At 41.2% G+C, this 19,661-nt stretch overlaps 1 protein-coding gene across 4 annotated transcripts in view; it reads left to right on the top strand.

Moving 5' to 3' along the window:
* PRR14L (proline rich 14 like) overlaps positions 1–19,661 on the top strand; it is a 48,628-nt gene that overhangs the window by 5,995 nt on the left and 22,972 nt on the right. The window contains exons 1-3 of one of the 4 annotated variants that reach the window (XM_036013684.1): positions 3,066–3,789; positions 11,608–11,680; positions 12,434–14,695. In XM_036013684.1, coding sequence (XP_035869577.1) covers positions 3,319–3,789; positions 11,608–11,680; positions 12,434–12,582 — 693 coding nt within the window. In that variant the 5' untranslated portion in view covers positions 3,066–3,318 and the 3' untranslated portion in view covers positions 12,583–14,695. Of the gene's footprint in view, positions 1–3,065; positions 3,790–11,607; positions 11,681–12,433; positions 14,696–19,661 lie in introns of those variants that run through there. The other 3 variants (XM_028527378.2, XM_036013683.1, XM_036013682.1) reach the window with 3 other exon arrangements.

Below are 19,661 nucleotides of genomic sequence, written 5' to 3'. Positions count from 1 at the left end.
TCAAGGATCAGACTTGCGAGAACACGGCCCTTCAGTGGCGCACAGAGCAGGCAGGTGGGCAGACCTCCGGAGCCGATCTCCACCAGCAGAGCTGCTCCGCGCAGTGTCTCACACTGCAGCAACCTTCTGGGCTCTCCACAGGGCAGGGCAATAGTAGGTTTGTAGTTGTGAGTGTGTAAACAGTTTATTCCTGTTGTATCATTTATTAATGTATTATTTTCCATGTGAACAAATGCAGATCTACTTTTTGCCTCACCCTATATATTGTGACAACAAAAAACTCTGTTTTGTTGTTGGAAAGTGGAAACTGAACCAAATTAAAATTGAGCACTTCCTACCTTTTGGGGGGGGGCATCAAATAGCAATTCTGCGTTATCTCTGTTAACCCCTACATACACATGTACACACATGAAATGGCCTGAAACCTCAAGTGCCCCCAGAAATATCCTGGAACTAGAGGGAAAAGGGAAAGGCTATAGCTCCAAAAAGGATGCATTTCTCTAAGCGCTGTATGAGTCTCACTTGATTCTCGCCATACTCTTTGCTTCTTTTTTGGATTCAAGCTGCTTTTTTTTTTTTAAGATTTATTTATTTTTAGAGAGAGGGGAAGAGAGGGAGAGAAAACATCATCAGTGTGAGAGAGAAACATCACTCGGTTGCCTCTCCAACCGGACACCTGGCCTATGATTCAGGCATGTGCCCTGACCAGGAATTGAACTAGCAAACTTTCAGTTTTCAGGCCAGCACCCAGCCCACTGAGCCACACACCAACCAGGACAGATTGAAGTTTATTTATCAGCCTTCCTGTGTTACCTAAAGTTTGTGGGCCAGCAGCCTGATTTCCTATAATTTCTAGTGTTTAAGTAAGTAGTGTAGCATTACATCCTTTTACATTTGAATAGGGTCCCTTAAAAACACTAAGGGCATCCAGTGGATGAAATCATATGAATGTGAATAAACTACCCACCACAGTTGAGAAAACCAAGAGAAAGGCAGAATGGTCCAGAATGAGGGGACCTGTCGTCTGTTCTTGCTCAGCCCCAAGCTTCAGTCCAAATAGCACAGGTGAAAAGGTGGGATCTTCCGTCAACCCAGGAGCACTCAAAGAGTGAATGCTTCTTCCCTTGGAGACAGAGCATGTGTCTCTGTATAAGTGACCTGTGGGTTCCCCCAGGTAATCAAGGTAGGAACAGAGAGAGAGACCAAGGAAACTGGGTTGTAAGGATTCACATGGTGTGTTGGAAAGCGCCTCCTGTCCAGAAATCTGGCTGTGCTCAGGGAAGAGAAGGTGAGACAGTTCAGTAGCCAGCGCTGGATTTTACTGGCACGTAATATGTCCATTTGGGGGAAAAGCTGGATGTTAGGAAGTTGTAGGAGCAGAAATCGGTGGACTTTCTGAAACATCCTTCCCTGTGTGCATTTTAGCTGAAGGGATATGCCCACCAATACCTCCAGTAAATCCTTGTTATAAACTCTGAGTTGCTGAATATTTCTCATCCTTTCTCTTCTTATTTCAGGTTAGGGAAGGCATCACGAATGAAAGCATGCAGTTTGTTATTTGGTTAACTGATCTCCACCTTGGTCAGGTCGAAATGGATTTTATGGAAACTGCACACATTATTGGTAGACTAAAATGGAAACGTTATGCACCAGGAAACCTTGGTTGTGATGGTACCACTTCCTAGCTCTGCATAAGTGAGAGAGAGAGAGAGAGAGTGTGTGTGTGTGTGTGTGTGTGTGTGGACTACTTTATTATATAGTATGATGAACTAGATACAAATATTATTTCAGCAAGTAAGCTGTGTTTCCATTGCCCAATACAAGAAATTAAACATTCCCATTTCAAAAGAAGTCCCCTGAGTATCCCCCTTCTTCCTCTCAGATAACTGTAATATTTGAGGCAGGTCATTTTTAACCTCTTCAGGTGTGACCTTAAAGATTTTATTTATTTATCTTTAGAGAGGGAAATGGAGGGAGGAAGAGGGACAGAAATATCCGTGTGCAAGAGCTACATTGATTGGACACCAATCTGTTGTCTCTTGAACACCCCCCACTGGGGACCCGCTCTGTAACCCAGGCTTGTGCCCTGACTGGGAATCAAACTGGTGACCTTTCGTTTCACAGGCTGGCAGTCAGTCCACCGAGCCATACCAGCCAGGACTTCTGGTGTGATTTTAAGATCTATAACGGGAAGATGATAGCTACCCTACTCAGCTCACAGGTTTATTGTGAGAATCACATGAGTGGTGTCTGTGAAGGCACTTAGAAAATCTCAAGATGCTGAATAAAAGTCAAGAAGGATTCTGCTAAAGAGCTGGTTTTGTAGTGTCTTGTGCCATAGATACAACTCAAGTGTTTGGTGAGCAGTGAAGGAATGGAATTCCATTTTCTCTAGATCTTCTTTCAGAAAGTATCTTAATGTGATTCACATTAGACACTTGAAGAGAAAAGTACTTATTTAATGAAAAAGGGTCACTTCTCTGAAATAGCTACTGTATATGAAATGGTTGAATCTCTGTGATAGTCACGTGGTGTTTCTGCATCTGATTAGTGATAACATGGTGGAGTGGGACGGCACAGAGATGTCTTTGAGGGAGGCTGTCGATTCAGATAGGGCTTCGTAGGACGGGTACCCTAAAAGGATTGTCAGATTCTTCAAATTCTTGTGAGCGAATCAATTCTTCAGAGTCCCTTAGTACATATTTCATTCAGCAACTGTGGCTGAGTGCCCATGTGTCAAGTACCTATTCCAGACAGCGGGGATGTAGCGGTGAACAGAATGGGCAGAGTTCATGCCCTAAAAACAAGGAAGAAGCTGTTTTGATAATCTAATTCAGGTCTGTCTCTTGGATACTTAGACATGTCTTACTCTCCACAGTATTTGCTGGCTCTCCAGATTTAAATTGAGAATTGTTCATAAGGCAGTATTTGAACTGAGATTAGACAAATGTCTATTAAAAGTTTAAGGAATTTATTTTTCCACAAATTCAATCTCTTTTTTATTGAATTTATTGGGGTGATATTTGTTCATAAAATCATATAGGCTTCAGTGATACAATGTTACAATACAGCATATGTATATTGTATTTTGTGTTCACCACCCCAAGCCCACAAATTCTATCTATTAAAGACAGGGTTTTTTTGGTGCCAAGTAATGCCGGCATGTGAGGTAGAATTTATTGTCCTTATTTTCGCCAGTTTGAGCTGAGACAGCTTTCTTCTGCCCTGAAAAGTTTTAAACTTTTATCCCTTCCTTTGATTTGTGTCAGGGTGAACCGTTTGATGTAAGACTTGACTCCATAATCTACATCTGCCCTAATGCTGTCATCCGGAGTAGAGACTCAGCCAGTTCCACTTGATTCCTCCATGTCTGCTGTGGTACAGGAATTATACTCTGAACTCCCCGTGAGTGTCTCCAAAGAGCTTCATGTTGACCCTGAGCCAAGTTTGTTTCCAGATGTAAAACCCGGAGCCTCAAGCTCTCTTGTAAGTCAGAGTAGGGCAGCGCCCTTGGAGCTGCAGAGGACTCCTGCGGAAAGTTGTGAAGAAACCCTTGAGACCTTGGATCATGGGGGAGAGCCTGGGCGGTGTGGGCTGGTGGACTCCACAGCAGGAGGTTCTGTGGCTTCTGAGATCTTGGATAGGAAAGAGAAAACCAAGAGCATGGAGCTAAAGGTCTTCAGAGATCGAGGGAACCAGGTGGAAATTGTAAGAGACCCCTGTGAGGGAGCAAAGGAAGACCCATGTCAACATCCCACAGCCGCTGAAGAAAAGATCAGCTCAAGTCAGGTAAGAAATGAGATCTTGCTTCAGATGAGTTGAGTATGAATGACAGCTTTCCAGAGCAGCCTTTCACATGATGAAGTGCAGATGCTGACAGGTAGCCTATGATTTATTCTTGAAACATTTCCAAAATGTTGATTTTGGTGTTACCTTTTTTTTTTTTGATGATCTTTTAAAACGTGATTCACATTAGACACTTGAGAAAAGAAGTGCTTGTTTAATGCAAAAGTGTCACTTCTCTGACATAGCTACTATATATGAAATGTTGAATCTCTTTGTGATTGTCACGTGGTGTTTCTGCATCTGATTAGTGATAACATCATGGAGTGGGACGGCACAGAGGTGTCTTTGAGGGAGGCTGTCGATTCAGGTAGGGCTTCGTAGGACGGGTACCCTAAAAGGATTGTCATATATTTGAAGCAAGCCCTTGGCTTTGCAGGTCCAGAAGCTTGACTTTTATTTTTTTTGTACATCAGAGGTGATGGTCTCCAAAGGACTGATCAATGCTAACCCACTGCGTGAGCAGCTAAAGTATCAGTCAGAAAGCCAGTTCTTTAGTTAACACACAGTGAAAAGTGGAATCTTTACTTTGTAGGAAAAAGGAAATCTCTCTTTGTGAGTTTGAATTAAGAGCAAGAGGGGTTAGTTAGGTGGAGAGCTGTGATGGACCCCAATTCCTAAAAGAAAGATCTGCCGAGTGAACTAGAAAACGTGCTTTCTCACCTGGATGGTGCCTTAGACCAGGAGTTAACAAACTTTTTCTGTAAAGAGCCATGTAGCAAATATGTATTTTAGGCTTTGCAGGACTCGTGGTAGCTGCTAAAACTACTCAGCCCTGCCACTGTAGAGTTATAAAGTGAAAGCAAGCACAGACAGTATGTAAATGGATGAATGTGGCTATATAAATAAAACTTTGTTTGTTGTAATCAGCACTGGCCGGCAGGCTGTAGTTTGCCAACCTTTGCTCTAAAACCACTAATAATTTATATTTTCTGAGCTTCCTGGTCTAGGCTTCTTTCCCCACCTGATAAATCTATCCTTTCTTTGCACAGGTTCCAGGCCAATTGATTGTTGCAGTAGGCTACATATATTGACCATAATTAGGATAATTAGGGTAAAGCATTAAATAATAATGTAATAATTAGATTTTATCCTGTGATAATTTACTCTTAATAACATAGTAAAATGAATGGGGTAACAGATTCAGGATATAAAAGTTTTTTCTTGATATGGTGGGCTGAGTCTAACAAGTTGAAAGTTTCTTAATGTAATATTCAGTATAAAATAAAATTATGCATCTATAAATGGCAAAGTGTAATGAACACAATATAATACATCTACACATACATCCATACATGTATGGAACACCCAACCTAAAAAAACTGGAAAATTACTTTCCCTCTGTTCCTTTTATTTTAAATTTTTTTTAAGATTTTATTTATTTATTTTTAGAAAGAAGGGAAGGGAGGGAGAAAGAGATGGAGAGAAACATCAATGTGTGGTTGCCTTTCACGTGGCCCCCATCAACCCGGGCATGTGCCCTGACTGGGAATCAAACCAGTGACCTTTTTTTGGTTTGTAGCCCACACTCAATCCATTGAGCTACACCAGGCAGGGCTCCCTCAGTTCCTTTTAAAAACCCATCCCTTTTCTCCCTTCCAACTCCACCATAGGTAAATCCTATGAATTTTGTAAAGCAAAATGAAATTTAATAGATATAAATGTCAGATTTTGCACTTGGTTCTATAAATTGAACTCCACAAGTGAAAAAAGCAGTATTTATGGAGAAACAGAAGACCTATAGGTTTTAGCTGATCACTTAGAATTAACTTTGTGGTGTGGAAGCCAAGGAAAGCCAATTTGCTCTTAACATACATGAACAGAAATGTGTTTCCCGGATTGAGAGGGGATTGTGGTGGTCTGTTGGGTTCTGGTTTTCTTGTAGCTAGAGTGTCATACTCACAGTCCCCTATCCCCACAGTGCTCAGATGCACTCAAGATGCCACCAGGATTGGGTGGGTGTGGGGTGAGAGGAGAAGCAAGAAATGTGTCAGTGTTGGGGTTCCTGGCCAAAGAGGACCCTGGCCCCTTCTCCGCATGGTGAGCCTGGTGTCATGTGGAAAGAGTATAGAAAACTAGGAATGTATTCTTAGGCAAAAATTTGCACTAATGACACAACCTGAAAACACACCAGCGGAGACCAGGTTTGGCATGTCTTCTCAGGAAAGAGAAAAATCAAGAGAAGCTTTCAAGAATTTGGGGGCTGTCAAACAGAAGTGTTCTCTTGGCTCAGTGGCAGACATGGCAGCGATAGCTCCTAATCATTCTTAGGTCACAGGACCCTTTGGAAATCTGAATGCCTTTGGAAACCCTTTGGAAATGCTGCATGCCTTTCAGAAAATCAGACATACCATTTCAGAAGGTTTATAGCGCCCTGACATCCTTGGACCTCAAGATAAACACCCTTGCTAGATTGGCAAAACCTCACAAACATAGTCAGAAAACACTGACAAATTGGGAGAACATAATTGCAACATCTCACAGATAAAGGGCTTATCTTTATAATGTATAAAGAGCTCCTTAATTAAGGAATGAAAAGCCCAGTAAAAAAAATGGAAGAAAGACTTGGATATTCACTGTGTGTGTTCGTGTGTGCTGTACGTCAACACAGGAAGAGATGGTCAATCCCGCTCATAATTAGCGATGCAAATTTAAACAACATGTGATACCACAGTTTACCTATGATAATGGTGACGACAACATATCTGGTTGGCAAGGCTGTGAGGAAAAAGGTATCATATAGTCTTTGTCCTTTTGTAACTGCCCTTAACGTTTTTAAAAGGCCCACTTAAGAGGTTAAGTATTCTAATTATGAAATATTTCAACAATGGAAAGGCAAACCAGCAAAAAAAAATCATTCTTTCCTGCCTATGATTATGTCAGAAAGGTATAAAAACATGTAACTAACAAGTTTGTGCTTTGACCTGGGATACTTCTATCAGGGAGGGGAGAAGAAAAGAGGCAAAGGAAGGGGAAGTATCTGAGAACAGACCGTGGAAGGGACAGCTGCAGCCAGACTGAATGATGAAAGAATGTATTCAGTTCTAAAGTCCCACTTGTAGAGAAGCAAGTTCAAAAACTACGTTGCCTGCAAAAGTTACCAGCTAGAATGTGGGAAGATTGGTCTTATTCATGAATAAGATATAAGAAGAAAAAAAGATGTAAAGAGATAGTATGTGACATCCTAAACAGATGATAACTCTTTATGTTGTCCTTGGGTTTGTTTATTTGATTTCCTTGGTGCTTAGATGTAAGCTGTAGCAGGTTTAAACTTTTATATATTTTGCTCCTCCCACCCCCGCCAAGTGGTAGCTGTGCCTGGGTTGAATATGTTGTAATGGCTTTGGTTCCAGAGTACAATACTTCAGTCATGCCGTTCTCTTAGAGAATTCCCTGTTGGGAAACGTTACTAAGTGTCTTACCCAGCTGGCATGATCAGTGCCTTATGCTAAGCCACCAGTTGTTTCTCTCAATTGGGACACATGGAAGAAAACTCCATTTTATTAAGCTTTGTAAAGATGACTTAAAGTTACTGTTCTGCAGTTGTTCCTGCCCCACCTTTTGGCATCTCTAGGCCACACTGGAAGAAGAAGAGCTGTCTTGGGTCACACATTAAATACACGGAACACTAACGAAAACTGATGAGTAAGAAAAGGTTTTAAGTTAATTTACGATTTTGTGTTGGGCTGCATTCATAGCCATCCTGGGCCCTGTGGGGCCCACGGGCTGCAGGCTGGACAGCCCTCCTTCTATATATGCAAGTGCAAGTAAAGGAAGTACCCATCTAGAAATACAAAAGTGTCTTTATTTTCAGTGTCCTTTGCTGTAAACATAATGATGGCTATTTCCACAAATGTCAGGAAGTAGGAAGTATCTCATTTGCTCCTTACTGCACACCCGTTACTGAGTGGTTCAGTATATAGGCAGTCCCATCTGAAGGTGGGGGATCGTCACTGCCCTTCCACCTGCCTGTGCCTCTGCCTCTGGCTCAGGAAACTCAGGTTCAGAGGAGCTCAGCAGGGTCTGGTTACAAGCAGTGCTTTCTTCTCAGAGATACATCAGGCCCTGAGGAGCTTCTGACTCCCCTGCTCATAAAAGCTGAAGAGCCTGATTTGTTTTCATTTCCCTCCTTAGATATTTGTGTATTTTTCTTGCTCTAAACTAGTCTCATAGGAATGAATCAGAGAATTGCATTTCCCCCAGGACATACAGCCAATTTTTAATGGCAAATAAGATTACAGATAAATGGTAAGAATGGTTTTCAAGACTTTCCTACAATCTATCAAACCTTTGAAGAAGTATCAAAAGTTGGTTTGGATTCCAAAGCAGTGGGCAGAGGAATGGCGTGTTGGATGGTCAAGGCAAAGAGTTTATTTGCTGTCGATTTGAAAAACAAATTGCACTATTACATGATATTTCTTAAGGTCTGTTGGTGATAGGATGCTATAGCATCTATCTCCCTTGATGTTGAAAAGAAGGATTCATAGGAACTTTATCTTGGAAGTCTGTTTATTCAAGACAGAGTTTGCAGGAAATGTTAATACAATACTGATCAGATGTCAATACTTAACAAAGCCTAGATGGTAGAGAGAAATGTTTAGGGCTCTACCTCCTGAAAGTTAGAATATTTAGCTGCTAAAATATTCTAGGAAAAGGAGATTGTGTCTCATAATTCTGTGAGTGTTCATCATATGATTGGCTGGCCTGGAGGGGTGAGAGGAGTTACACACAGGATTGTTAGGCTGTATGTCCACTGCTTTGCAGTGTCTCTCCTGTGCACTGGAGGCCCCCTGATTGGTGGAGCTCCCACCTGGTGTGGAGATTGACCACCTCCGTGGTGGTGGTGGTGGTGGTGGTGGTGGTTAGGGGATCCCTTGTATCTGACCTCAGTCTCACGCTCGTGTTTCCTTTTCAGCCCAGTCAATTCCCGATCATATTTGAACCTCAAACCTTGTAGCGGTTCCAGCCCTCTCTGAGGGGTAACTTGATTTTCTTAACTCAGAACCTTTTGAGAGAAGTCAACAGGGCGGGAGGAGAGTGGAATCACGCACTGCTAGCTTCTGCTTCTCTCCTTCTGTGTTAGGAATCATGGTTAACCAAGAAGAAGAAATGGCTTTTGCTGTCAGCATGGTGCTCCAGCAGGGTATTTTGGGGCCTCCAGCTAAGGATACCTTACTTCGAGCAGCAGATGGGGCAGGACTAATTTCCCAGCAGCCCCTCCAGGGAGCAGAGCCAGTGAGGTTAATTGCACAAGCTCACCAGGGTCCTCTAGAATGTGAAGGAACCTGCATGCTGCTGGCATGGGTTGGCTCTCGCTTTACAGAGGCTCTTGAAGGCCCAGAAAAGTTGAGGGTGGTAACCTGAGGTGACATAGCAGAATCTGTTGTTATTTGTCCCATTGCCTTTTTTCACAGAATAGAATAACAGGTGTCTGAAGTCTAACAAATAGTAGGAGCTTCTGCGCATGGAGCATCCAGTCCTGACAGGACATCTCATTAGGTGTTTAGGCAGTTGCCATTTTATTCCACCGTCAGCTTGCTCTCAGCTCTGTGTAGCTAGCTGGTAGGTGGGAGTCCTGAGGCTGGAACAGAGCGCTGTCTGACTCATCTTGGAATCTTATACTGGCACTCTGCCTTCTCCATAAAGCATTAACCTGGAAAAATATTCTAAAAAGCACCTAATCACACACCTCAAACGTTCGCCCTGAGAACTGGAGAAGTGAAGAGTAGTCTCACTTTGGGAAAAGGATCAAATATAACTACAATAAAGATATTTTCTTAACCTCTTATTTTAGAATAATTTGAGAAACAGAAAAAGTTGCAAAAATAGTACCAAGAATGCCAATATACCCTCCAAGAAGATTCTTCACGTTAACGTTTTATCACATTGCCTTTTTTTTTCTGATTAACTTAAGAATATTTTTGCAGACACAATGCCTAAATATTTCAATGTGTACTTCCTAGCAAGCAAGGACATTCTGTTACATGACCACAGTCAAAATCAAGAAATTAACACTGATCTAAGTACTTTAACCAATAGACTGTATTCAAATTTGGCCAAGTCACACTGATGTTTTTTGTAGCAAAGGAAAAGAAAAATTTTTTTTTCGGTCTAGGAAAAATTCAGGGTCACTTGTGACATTCAGGTGTCTCGTCTTTTTAGTCTCCTTTATTCTGTCACAGTTTTTCAGCCCATGACCTTGACACTTAAGAAGAGTGCAGGCCATTTATTTTGTAGAAATTCTCTCAATTTGGATTTGCCTAATGACAAGGTTATGCATTTTATGCCTGATGTGTTATGGATTTGGGGGGCGGGAACCCACAGAAGTGATGCTGGTTTTCTGTGTGTCTTCTCGGGAGGCACACGGCATTGGGTACCTCATTCCTGGGGAGGTCAACTTCCTTCACTTAGTTCAGGTGGGGTTACCAGGTTTCTATACTAAGTATAAAGTTACTATTTTCCCCTTTATAATTATTAACTGTCTTGTGGGGAAATACTTTGAGACTATATAAATCTGTTTCTCAAACTTTTAACCATTAATTTGAACATCTATTGATGATGTTTGAGGTAATTCTTAAGATAATTCTTACTGTTATTGTTGCCAAATGGTGATTTTCTAATTCCATCTTCAATGGTGAGGAAGAGCTTTCCCTTCTCCCCACTTATAAATATGTTCATTAAGTTCATGCTCTGCAAAAGTATTCCACACTGAAGCTTCATGAGAAGGCGAAAGAATAGTCCTGCTTTTCACACGATAGTCCATGCGAGTCCTCATCGCTCAGTTTCAGTAATGATGTTTTATCCCTGCCTGTGTCCACCCGTACTTGCCGTTGCTTTCGTCTTCTCCCCTTCGTGGGTTCTCGTTCCATCACAGAACTTTGCTTAAAGCCCAAATAGCTTTTGCATGTTTTTTTTTCTTTTCTTTTTTCTTTTCTTTTCTTTTCTTTTCTTTTCTTTTTTCTTTTCTTGGTGGGATGTTTTAAATGTTATAAGAATTATTAAAGGTTGTAACAATGATTTATTTCACTGTGTATAGATTTAGATGAATGCTATGTGAGAATCTTGTGCTTACTGATTAAATCATTGAAAAAAAATTTTTTTTGAGTCTTAGGACAAGGAAATAAATGACCCAGAAGTTTAGTGTGAGCAGCCATCTTTGGTCTCCCAGTGTCTCCCAGCTGGTGATCCTGATGGAACTCTAGCCTTATGGGGCTCCAAACCACGTGCTGCCATGCTGAGCACATTCCGAGTTGCCCCTTCCCAGTTTTCTGAGTTCCCTTCTGTAGGAGGAAACTGGTTGTTACTGATGGTGTTTTCCCTTATCCCTTCCTCCTATGAAGGTAGATGAAAAGGGACAAAAAGTAGCCCTTCCAAGAAGTTTGGGAAGAAACTTTGTGGAAGGCAATTGAGAATGTATCTAGAATTGTTAAGGACTTAGATACCCTGATTTTTTCCTTTGAAACGAAATTAAAATTATGTTGCAGTTATTTGTTTCTTCATTCAGAAGGTATTTATAGGGTTTTGTATGGATCTGCAGGTCAGCATCTTAAACCTTTGTTTTCCCAATCTTGGGAAACTGGGCTTTTCAAGCTCAAATTCTAGAGAAGTGGAAGTCTTTATTGATTGTATTTATTGAAATTTGAGGTTTCCTTCAGTTCCCCAATCTTTGTGATTTCTGGAGCCATAAAGAAGTCTCTCAGAGGATAGTTTGCATTCGTGAGCTCATCTGAATCCTCCCTGACCTCCCTGACTTTCTCACTGCAGGAGGACCTCCGGATGCGGTCGCACAAGGAACTTGCATACGCGGACCTCCCTGAAGGTTGTCTGGGGAGCAAAGGTATTTATTTCCCTCGGACCTTTTCCTTTTCCTTTTCCTTTTCCACTCACACACTGTTTTCTTTCACAGTTTCCATTGTGCATTGGGAATGTAAGGATTATAGGCCCTTGCAAGATGGACTTGACTAGAGAAGTTCTTGATACTGCCTGTGGACGCACATGAAGACCCCAAGGATTAAAGAATAGTGCTTTATTTATGAGAATAGTTCCGGTCCCACTTTTTCTGTAATGATTCTCAACTGACAATGTGTTGGACCTCATACACAGTTGCTGATGTGTACTCTTGTATTTGAATTTGTAGAGTGAAACTGCCTACTTGGCAGGGTTAACGTGGACAGGGGAGGAATCCACTCTGTACCTTCAGCATTGTGGCAGGGTATCTGTCCTGTCTCCCAGGCAGGGATGGGAGAAAGGATTCACTCCAGACTGTCTTGAGAGTTTTCAAAGGCACTTCATTTCCATTACCTCATTTTGCTCCTCAAAACAGTGGTTGGATACAGGCATCTGAGATACTACTTTTAGTTAGTTAGTTAGTTATTTTGATTGATTGAGGAGGGAGCCGAGGCCCAAAAGAGAATGCTGAACCAGGATTTTTCTTCCCCTGTCCCAAGCTGAAAATACCTAAGTAACTTTAGAGAGGACTACATGTATATATCATATAATTAAGATTAATAGTCTAGAATAATCAGAACTGCAACAAAAAAAGAAAAGACCATGCAAAGGAAATAAGTTTAGTTATATGACCCTATTGCAATATCAGATTTGACTCTACTTCTTGGCTGCCTGGAGAGAAAAGGAAGTACAAATCAACCTTATGAAAAAGGATACTTGTCCCAGTTTATCACCCTGCTTCCTGCTGCTGGATATTTTTTCTGGGCTCAAATGGTTGGCTGTCCAGGATAGATTAAAGCTCTGAAGATGAGAAATGTCTCTTTGTGCATAAGTCTCACCCAGTTCTCACGGCCTTACAAGGGATGCATTTAGTGCCACCACCCCTTCCCCCCACCCCCCCAGATCTTTTTAGTGGCGCTCCAGTGCCGCTATATTGAGTCTTTGGTGTATTGGTATATTTTCGCCCACATTAAAAGCACAAAGTTACTATGTGTTGAATTACACTTTCACTCATCAACTGAACTGACCTTTTAAACAGGAAAACTACAATTATTTTATATGAGGAAATCGAGCTTCTCGGACTTAACCCAGTTGCTCTCCCCTGAAGAACGGGTCCATGTTGAGCCATGGATAATACGACTCTTCTGAAAAGTGTCCTCAGATAAATACTTTGTGGCACTTTTCTTCCCGTCCTAATACCATTCCTCTTTAATGACTTAAACTGTTAAAGTGAATTATTTCTGCACCCCCACCCCCAAAGCCATACGCACGGCTCTGTGTTTGAGGTGGGGGTTTTACTAGAGCTTTTGGCAAGACCTGACTGATACTAGGTCTTGGTCTTCTGTTCAGTCCCCCAAGAACTTTCCAAGGTGTCCCTGTGTTACACAGGAGGAAATGAGTTCAGCTGTACAGGCTCCCAGCCAGTCACAGCCAGGCAGAAAGGAAGGTTCTGTGAAGGCAGGTGTGAGAAAGAATTGAGCCCTTGGGAGCACAAAAGCAGGACTTGTGGCCACTGTGGATTGGAATTAAACAGATGCCCATGCTCTGCTGTAGTGTGGCCAGCATTTCAGCTTGCTGTACCAAGGTCAAGATCAAGCATCTACCAACTTAATCATTTATTAATTGAATTGAGAAGTAAATGATAATTTTTAGAAATCTAATTATATACTCTCTCAAGAGACCCCAGTTGCCAGAATTTTCACTCTGTCCAGATCATAGCTGCTAGTCCTGAGCATATTAAAGCTTTTGAATATGCTGAGGAATAAATTTGGATCCCCTGCACTGAGTTGCTTAGCAAGTGAACCTAGGCTACTACAGTCGTCCCTTGGTGCACTGTTTTTCCTTCTCTAAATAATGCCCCATTCATAGTGTTCCGAGTTAGTGTGGTATCACAGAATTTCAAGGTCCTTTACAGTCATGTCTGCTGTGGCTCATTTAGGTGGAAGAAGAACAAGCTCAATCCTTTAATAGGACTTTAGTGTTAACCAATAGGAGTCTTTAATTGGTAGGATGCTATTTTGCATTTCATACCTTCTTTCTTGATTGCTATAAAACAGACCTAGGTGAAGCTGACGTGGAGAGCAGTGACAGGTGTTAGTTGAGGGGCCATTTCACAAAGCAAGAGTGTCCTCCCATCAGGCACTCTGACTGGTGCCTCCCCCTTTCTGCCATTCTGAGGTTTTTTTTTTTCTTTCTTTAATTCTGAGTTTTACTGTGGCAGTTTCTCCGTAATTTTCTGTTTAATGTTCTACAAAACTGCCATTATCAAGTTTTGATTCATAAGAGTTTCTTATAACTGGGCTTCTTTGGGAAGGTTCTGTGTAGAAGAAAGATGAAATGGGCACCAGGAATAAAACCAGTATTAGTTCCCACTAACCACTGTGGGACTTAGTTCCCACAGTACCGATTCCCTTAAGGCTTACTTGGGAAATCTGAAATAGGGGGTCACCAGAAATAGGAATAGCGTTATGGAAATACATTTGGAAGCAGAGGTGAATGCAGTCAGGGAGGGAGAAATTACCTTACATATAATTCTGGGGACAAGAGAGTTTAAATTTCTTAAGTAATTAAAGTGAAAACAATCTTCTAAAAAAATTTATTGATTGACTTTTTTTTTTAGAGAGAGAGAAACACTGATTTGTTGTTCCACGCATTTATGCACTCGTTGATTGCTTCTTCTATGTACCCATACCGGGGATCAAACCCACAACCTTTGCGTATTGGGATGAGGCTCCAGCCAACAGAGCTACCCAGCCAGAGTGAAACAGTCTTTTAAAAGCTTCTGTTTCTGTTAGGTGAATAAGTTAAGCATCATAGTAAATGGAAGGAACCTATCAATAAAGCCCTTATTCCTTATATACAGCTAGATTCTTTTTTTTTTCTTTTTTTTCTTTTTCTTTTTTTTTTCTTTTTTTTGGAAAAAGGAAAGGGGTAGCCCTGGCTGGAGTAGCTCAGTGGATTGAGCGCGGGCTGTGAACCAAAGTGTCGCAGGTTCGATTCCCAGTCAGGATACATGCCTGGGTTGCAGGCCATGGCCCCCAGCAACTGCACATTGATGTTTCTCTCTCTCTCTCTCTTTCTCCCTCCCTTCCCTCTCTAAAAATAAATAAATAAAATCTTTTTAAGAAAAAGAAAAAGGAAATAGGGGTTATTTATTTAAAGGTTGTACAGATTTAGAATGATGGCCGATTTCTGCCATTAAGTCCCACTCCCTTTTAAAACCACCCGAAACACGTAGTCCTCCCTCCCTTTGCCAGACCAGGCTAGTTTCAGAACACACCAATCAGAGGTACTGTCTTCTGGAAAACCAGAAGTCTGCGGTTCAGCATTCCCGGTCACGGTTCAGCCCCAAGCATCTCCCATGAATCCCGGTGGCTAGGCAGGTCCCCCACAGCTCCATCAGCTGTGCCGCCGTCTTCTCCCAGCAGACTCGAATCTGGGTGGCTGCTCGGGTCCCCCACCACCGCACCACTAGCTCTGGTGACTCACTGGACTTCTAACTTTCAAGGCCTTCTCTCTCTTACTCTAGATCACATGACTCTCTCTTTTTAAAATATATATTATTGATTATACTATTATAATTGACCCATTTTCCCCCTTTTATTTCCCTCCGTCCTGCACCTCCTCTCCCACCAGCATTCCCACCCCCCAGTTCATGTCCATGGGTCAAACATGTAAGTTCTTTGGCTTCTCTATTTCCCATACTATTCTTAATCTCCCCCTGTCTATTTTGTACCTGCCATTTATTGCTACGAGAATACAACTAGATTCTTGTAGTTTATTAATTTGTTTATATGCTTTGGAATGACTATTTCCTGTTTTGTATTCCCTGTTTATGTCATTACCTTCCTATAATTTATACTTTGGTGGATGAAAAGTTGAAAAATTATTTAGCACTATACCCATGTGTAGACAACATGGAAGAAATCTAGACATTTGGGGAACTGATTTGTTTTTTCCTTTCTTTTTTTAAAAATTAAAATATAACTTACCTACAATAAAATTTACCCTTTTATGTGTGCCTACAGTTCTGTGTGTTGTCAAACATACGGTTGCGTGACCACCACCACAGCCAAGATGTAGAATATTTCCATCACCCAGCACTGAACAACATCACAGGCTCCTTTTATAGAGAGTCTGTCCCCCTTGCCAACTCCAGCCCTTAGAGAAACCAGTGATCTGTTTTCTGTCCCTGGACATTTTCCAGAATGTCCTATAAGTATAATAATACAGTAGAAGCCTTTGAATCTGGTCGTTTAGCGTGGTGCATTTAAGATTTACACATGTTGCCATGTGTATCAGTGGTTTATTGCTTCTTAATGCTGGCGAGGATCCTATTGTCTGGTTGCATCATAGCCGTTTATTTCCCATTTGAGGGAAACTTGAGTTGTTTTTAGTTTTGGCAATTATGAGTAAAGCTTCTCTAGAGTTCCAGTTAAGGAGTTGGATCCTTTCATTTATTTGTAACTTGGGGAGCCAGACATCCAGTGCATGAGAAGCTTAGGTGATGAAAGCTTGTAGCATAGTCTGCACTGTCTTCCTACCTCTAGTCAGCCTTTGTGAACCTCCACTCCTAGGAGAGCTGCCTTTTGCAAAATGTTACAGTATTTCTAATTCATTACATATCTTTTTGAGGATGAGATGTAGGATAAACCAGAACTGATGTCATATTTCATTTCCACGGTCTAGTCCCCTGATTTTTTGGTCCAGGGAAAAGTTTTGACAGAAATGCTATTAAATCCTTGTAATCCCTCACATGTCTTTTCCAAATTATGGTTATATGACTATAACACCCCCAAAAAGTCTTGAGTTTTCTGATGTTACTTATAATTCAAGTATAAGCACTTTTTAAAAAACAACTTTTGGGGATAAATTTCCATACCATAAAATTAATCCATTTAAAGCATGCAATTAAGTGTGCTTTTTGTTTGTCTGTTTGTTTTGGTTTTTGGCATACTTAAAGAGTTGTGCAACCATCAACTTAATTTAAATTAATCACCCCCTAAGGAAACCATGACCCATTAAGTCATTCGTCTTACACCTGGCTTCTTCCAATCACTTTTCTACTTTTGTCTCTATAAATTTGCCTATTTTGGACAATTTATATAAATGAAATCTTAGAATGTGTGGTCTTTTGTGGCTGACTGCTTTCACTTGGCATAAAGATTTTAAGGTTCTTCCATGTAGTGTGTATAAGTGCTTCATTCTTTTGGTGACCAAATAATATTCAGTCTTATCCATTTATCAGTTGATGGGCATTTGGTTCTTGTCACTTTTTGGCTGTTATGATAATACTGTTGTCAGCATCTGTGTACAGGTTTTGCATTGACAAAAGTTTTCAGTTTCCTTGAGTTGGGAATGGAATTGCTGGGTTAAAAGGTAAGTCTATATTTAGCAGGTTTCTCCACTGTAAGTTTACTCTTCTCGCCCCCTTTCCACACTGTACTCCTTGGAAGGAGGTCACTATGCACAGCCTACACTTAAGGAGTGGAGAGTTATGCTCCCTCTGCCTGTTTTTAAATTAGTTCATTTTTTATTTTATTGTTGAGTTGTAAAGATTCTTTATGTATTCTAAATAAAGATCTCTACCAAATAGATGATTTTCTTCCAGCCAGTGGGTTGATGTCCTTTTTTATTTATTTTAGATTTTATTTATTTATTTTTAGAGAGAAGGGGAGGGAGAGAGAGAGAAACATCAGTATGCAAGAGATACATACATAGATCTGTTGCCTCTCACACACCCCCAACTGGGGACCCTGACTACAACCCACGTATGTGCCCTGACTGGGAATCAAACCCACAGCCTTTTGGTTCTCAGGGCAACACTCTAACCAACTGAGCCACCTGACCAGTACCACACAGTCTTTACTACTATGGCTTTCTAGTAAGTTTTGAAATCAGGAAATATGAGTCTGCCACCTTTGTTCTTTTTTGAAGATTGCTTTGGCTGTTATGTGTCGCTTGCATTTTCATATGAGTTTTAGGATTGATTTGCCAATTTCTGCAACCATAGCACTTTTTAAATGGTTATTATAAAACCACAAGCCCACGATCTTTAGTTGAGGTCACAAAACTCCTATGCATCTAAAATGGGCCCCTAACTCCCAGGATACATGTTTCACTCTCCAGCATAGCTAGTAATTTAAAATAAATACCATACACACACACACACACACACACACACACACACATCACATTTTCTTTATCCGTTCATCTACCTGTGCATACTTAGGTTGTTTCCATGTCTTGCCCACTGTAAATAATGCCATAGTGAGCATGGGGTGCAGATACTTCAGATACATGTCCTGAAGGTTTTTTAAAGAAATTATTTATTTATATTTAGAGAGAGGGGAAAGAAGGGAGAAAGAGAGGGAGAGAAACATTGATGTGTGATGATTTCCTCTCGCAGGCCCCCAGCTGGGGACCTGGCTTGAAACCCAAGGATGTGCCCTGACTGGGAATTGAACCAGCGATATTTCTGTTCTCAGGCCGGTGTTCAATCCACTGAACCACACTAGCAAGAGATGAGGATACCTAATAGTTTTAACAACTTCCTTAATCTTCTAATTCTTCATTTAGGCAAATCTGTTATTTATCTATCATGTGCCATGTGCCAGGGTCAGTGTCCGGTACTGAGTGAATGGCAATAATTAGGATCTACTTCTTTCTTTCGAGTAGCTCCAGTCCTATGGACGTGGTACATTAAACAAATAGTCGAGACACAGCATTACAGAGGTTTTTGATAGAGATGGTGTGCAAGGGAGTGTGAATCCAGGGAGTGGCTAGCACTGACCAAGCATGGACTCTAACACTTGTAATAGCTTTACATGTGTTAACTCATCTAATCGGTACAAATCCTGAGAAGTAGGTACCCCCTTTCTCCATAGCCTTTTGAAAACTTTCTAATAAACATGAAATTGCCCCAAACTCTCCTTTAAAGTTCAAGAGTGGGCAGAGTGTCATTTTGCTTTCAAGCTGTACACAGTGCATCTTCCCCACCCAGCCTTCTGCCCCACCCCCTGGGAAATGGCTGCTCCCCTACGTCCTCCTCAAGACTCATGACTAAGTGGAGAACAGGGATTCTTTCAGCAGGTAGGGGCTCTCAGGGAGTTTTGCCTTAAGTGTCTTGCACGGTAAACAGTTTGGGGATGGATGAAGAGTTGCAGCATTTTCCTGAGCAGATATAATGACAAATACAAGTAGGATGGTACAGGAACAGAGTAGACAGGCCCGGAATGTACATGAATGATTTGATGAATACTGCAGCGTTCACTGGAGAGGTAAAACGAAACTATTCGGAGTATTTATGCTTGCTTGGAAATTCATACATAGGGTCTGCTGTGATAAGGAAAGTAAACTAGTTTCAAAAAGCTATACACCGTGTGAGGCCTTAGGATTTCAAGGCTGCCTTTCATCAGTGATTTGTATCTGTATAAATTTACTGAATCCAGTATTCATTTATCTGTCTAACACGTGCTAACTCCGAATATTTTCGAACACTGTGTCCTAGTCTAGTTATTAAGTGTATCATTTTAACTATTCTCAGGTCCAGTAAAATAATGAAAGAGAGCAGAGCAAAGGAAAGACACCTTTCCTTAAATGGCAGGCACTGTACCAGGTGGTGTTTTATATGTTTTACTTTATTTAATCCTCCAAATAGCACAGAGGTAAGTATACTCCCCCTCTTTTTCAAAGGAGGAAACAGACTCAGAGGTAAGTAACATCACGGCACCCAGCCCATCTGCTGCTCCAAGTTGTTGCTCTTTCAAAATCACTGCTCTTGCTACCAAGGGAGAAATGGGTGGGGAAGGCCCTAGGAAGATGCTATTAATAGCATTTGCTGATTTGAACTAACTACATTTCACTTATTC

This window comes from Phyllostomus discolor, chromosome 13 (genome assembly GCF_004126475.2).
Source record: "Phyllostomus discolor isolate MPI-MPIP mPhyDis1 chromosome 13, mPhyDis1.pri.v3, whole genome shotgun sequence".
Classification (NCBI taxonomy): Eukaryota; Metazoa; Chordata; class Mammalia; order Chiroptera; family Phyllostomidae; genus Phyllostomus; species Phyllostomus discolor.
This window is presented reverse-complemented; position numbering and strand designations above follow the sequence as displayed.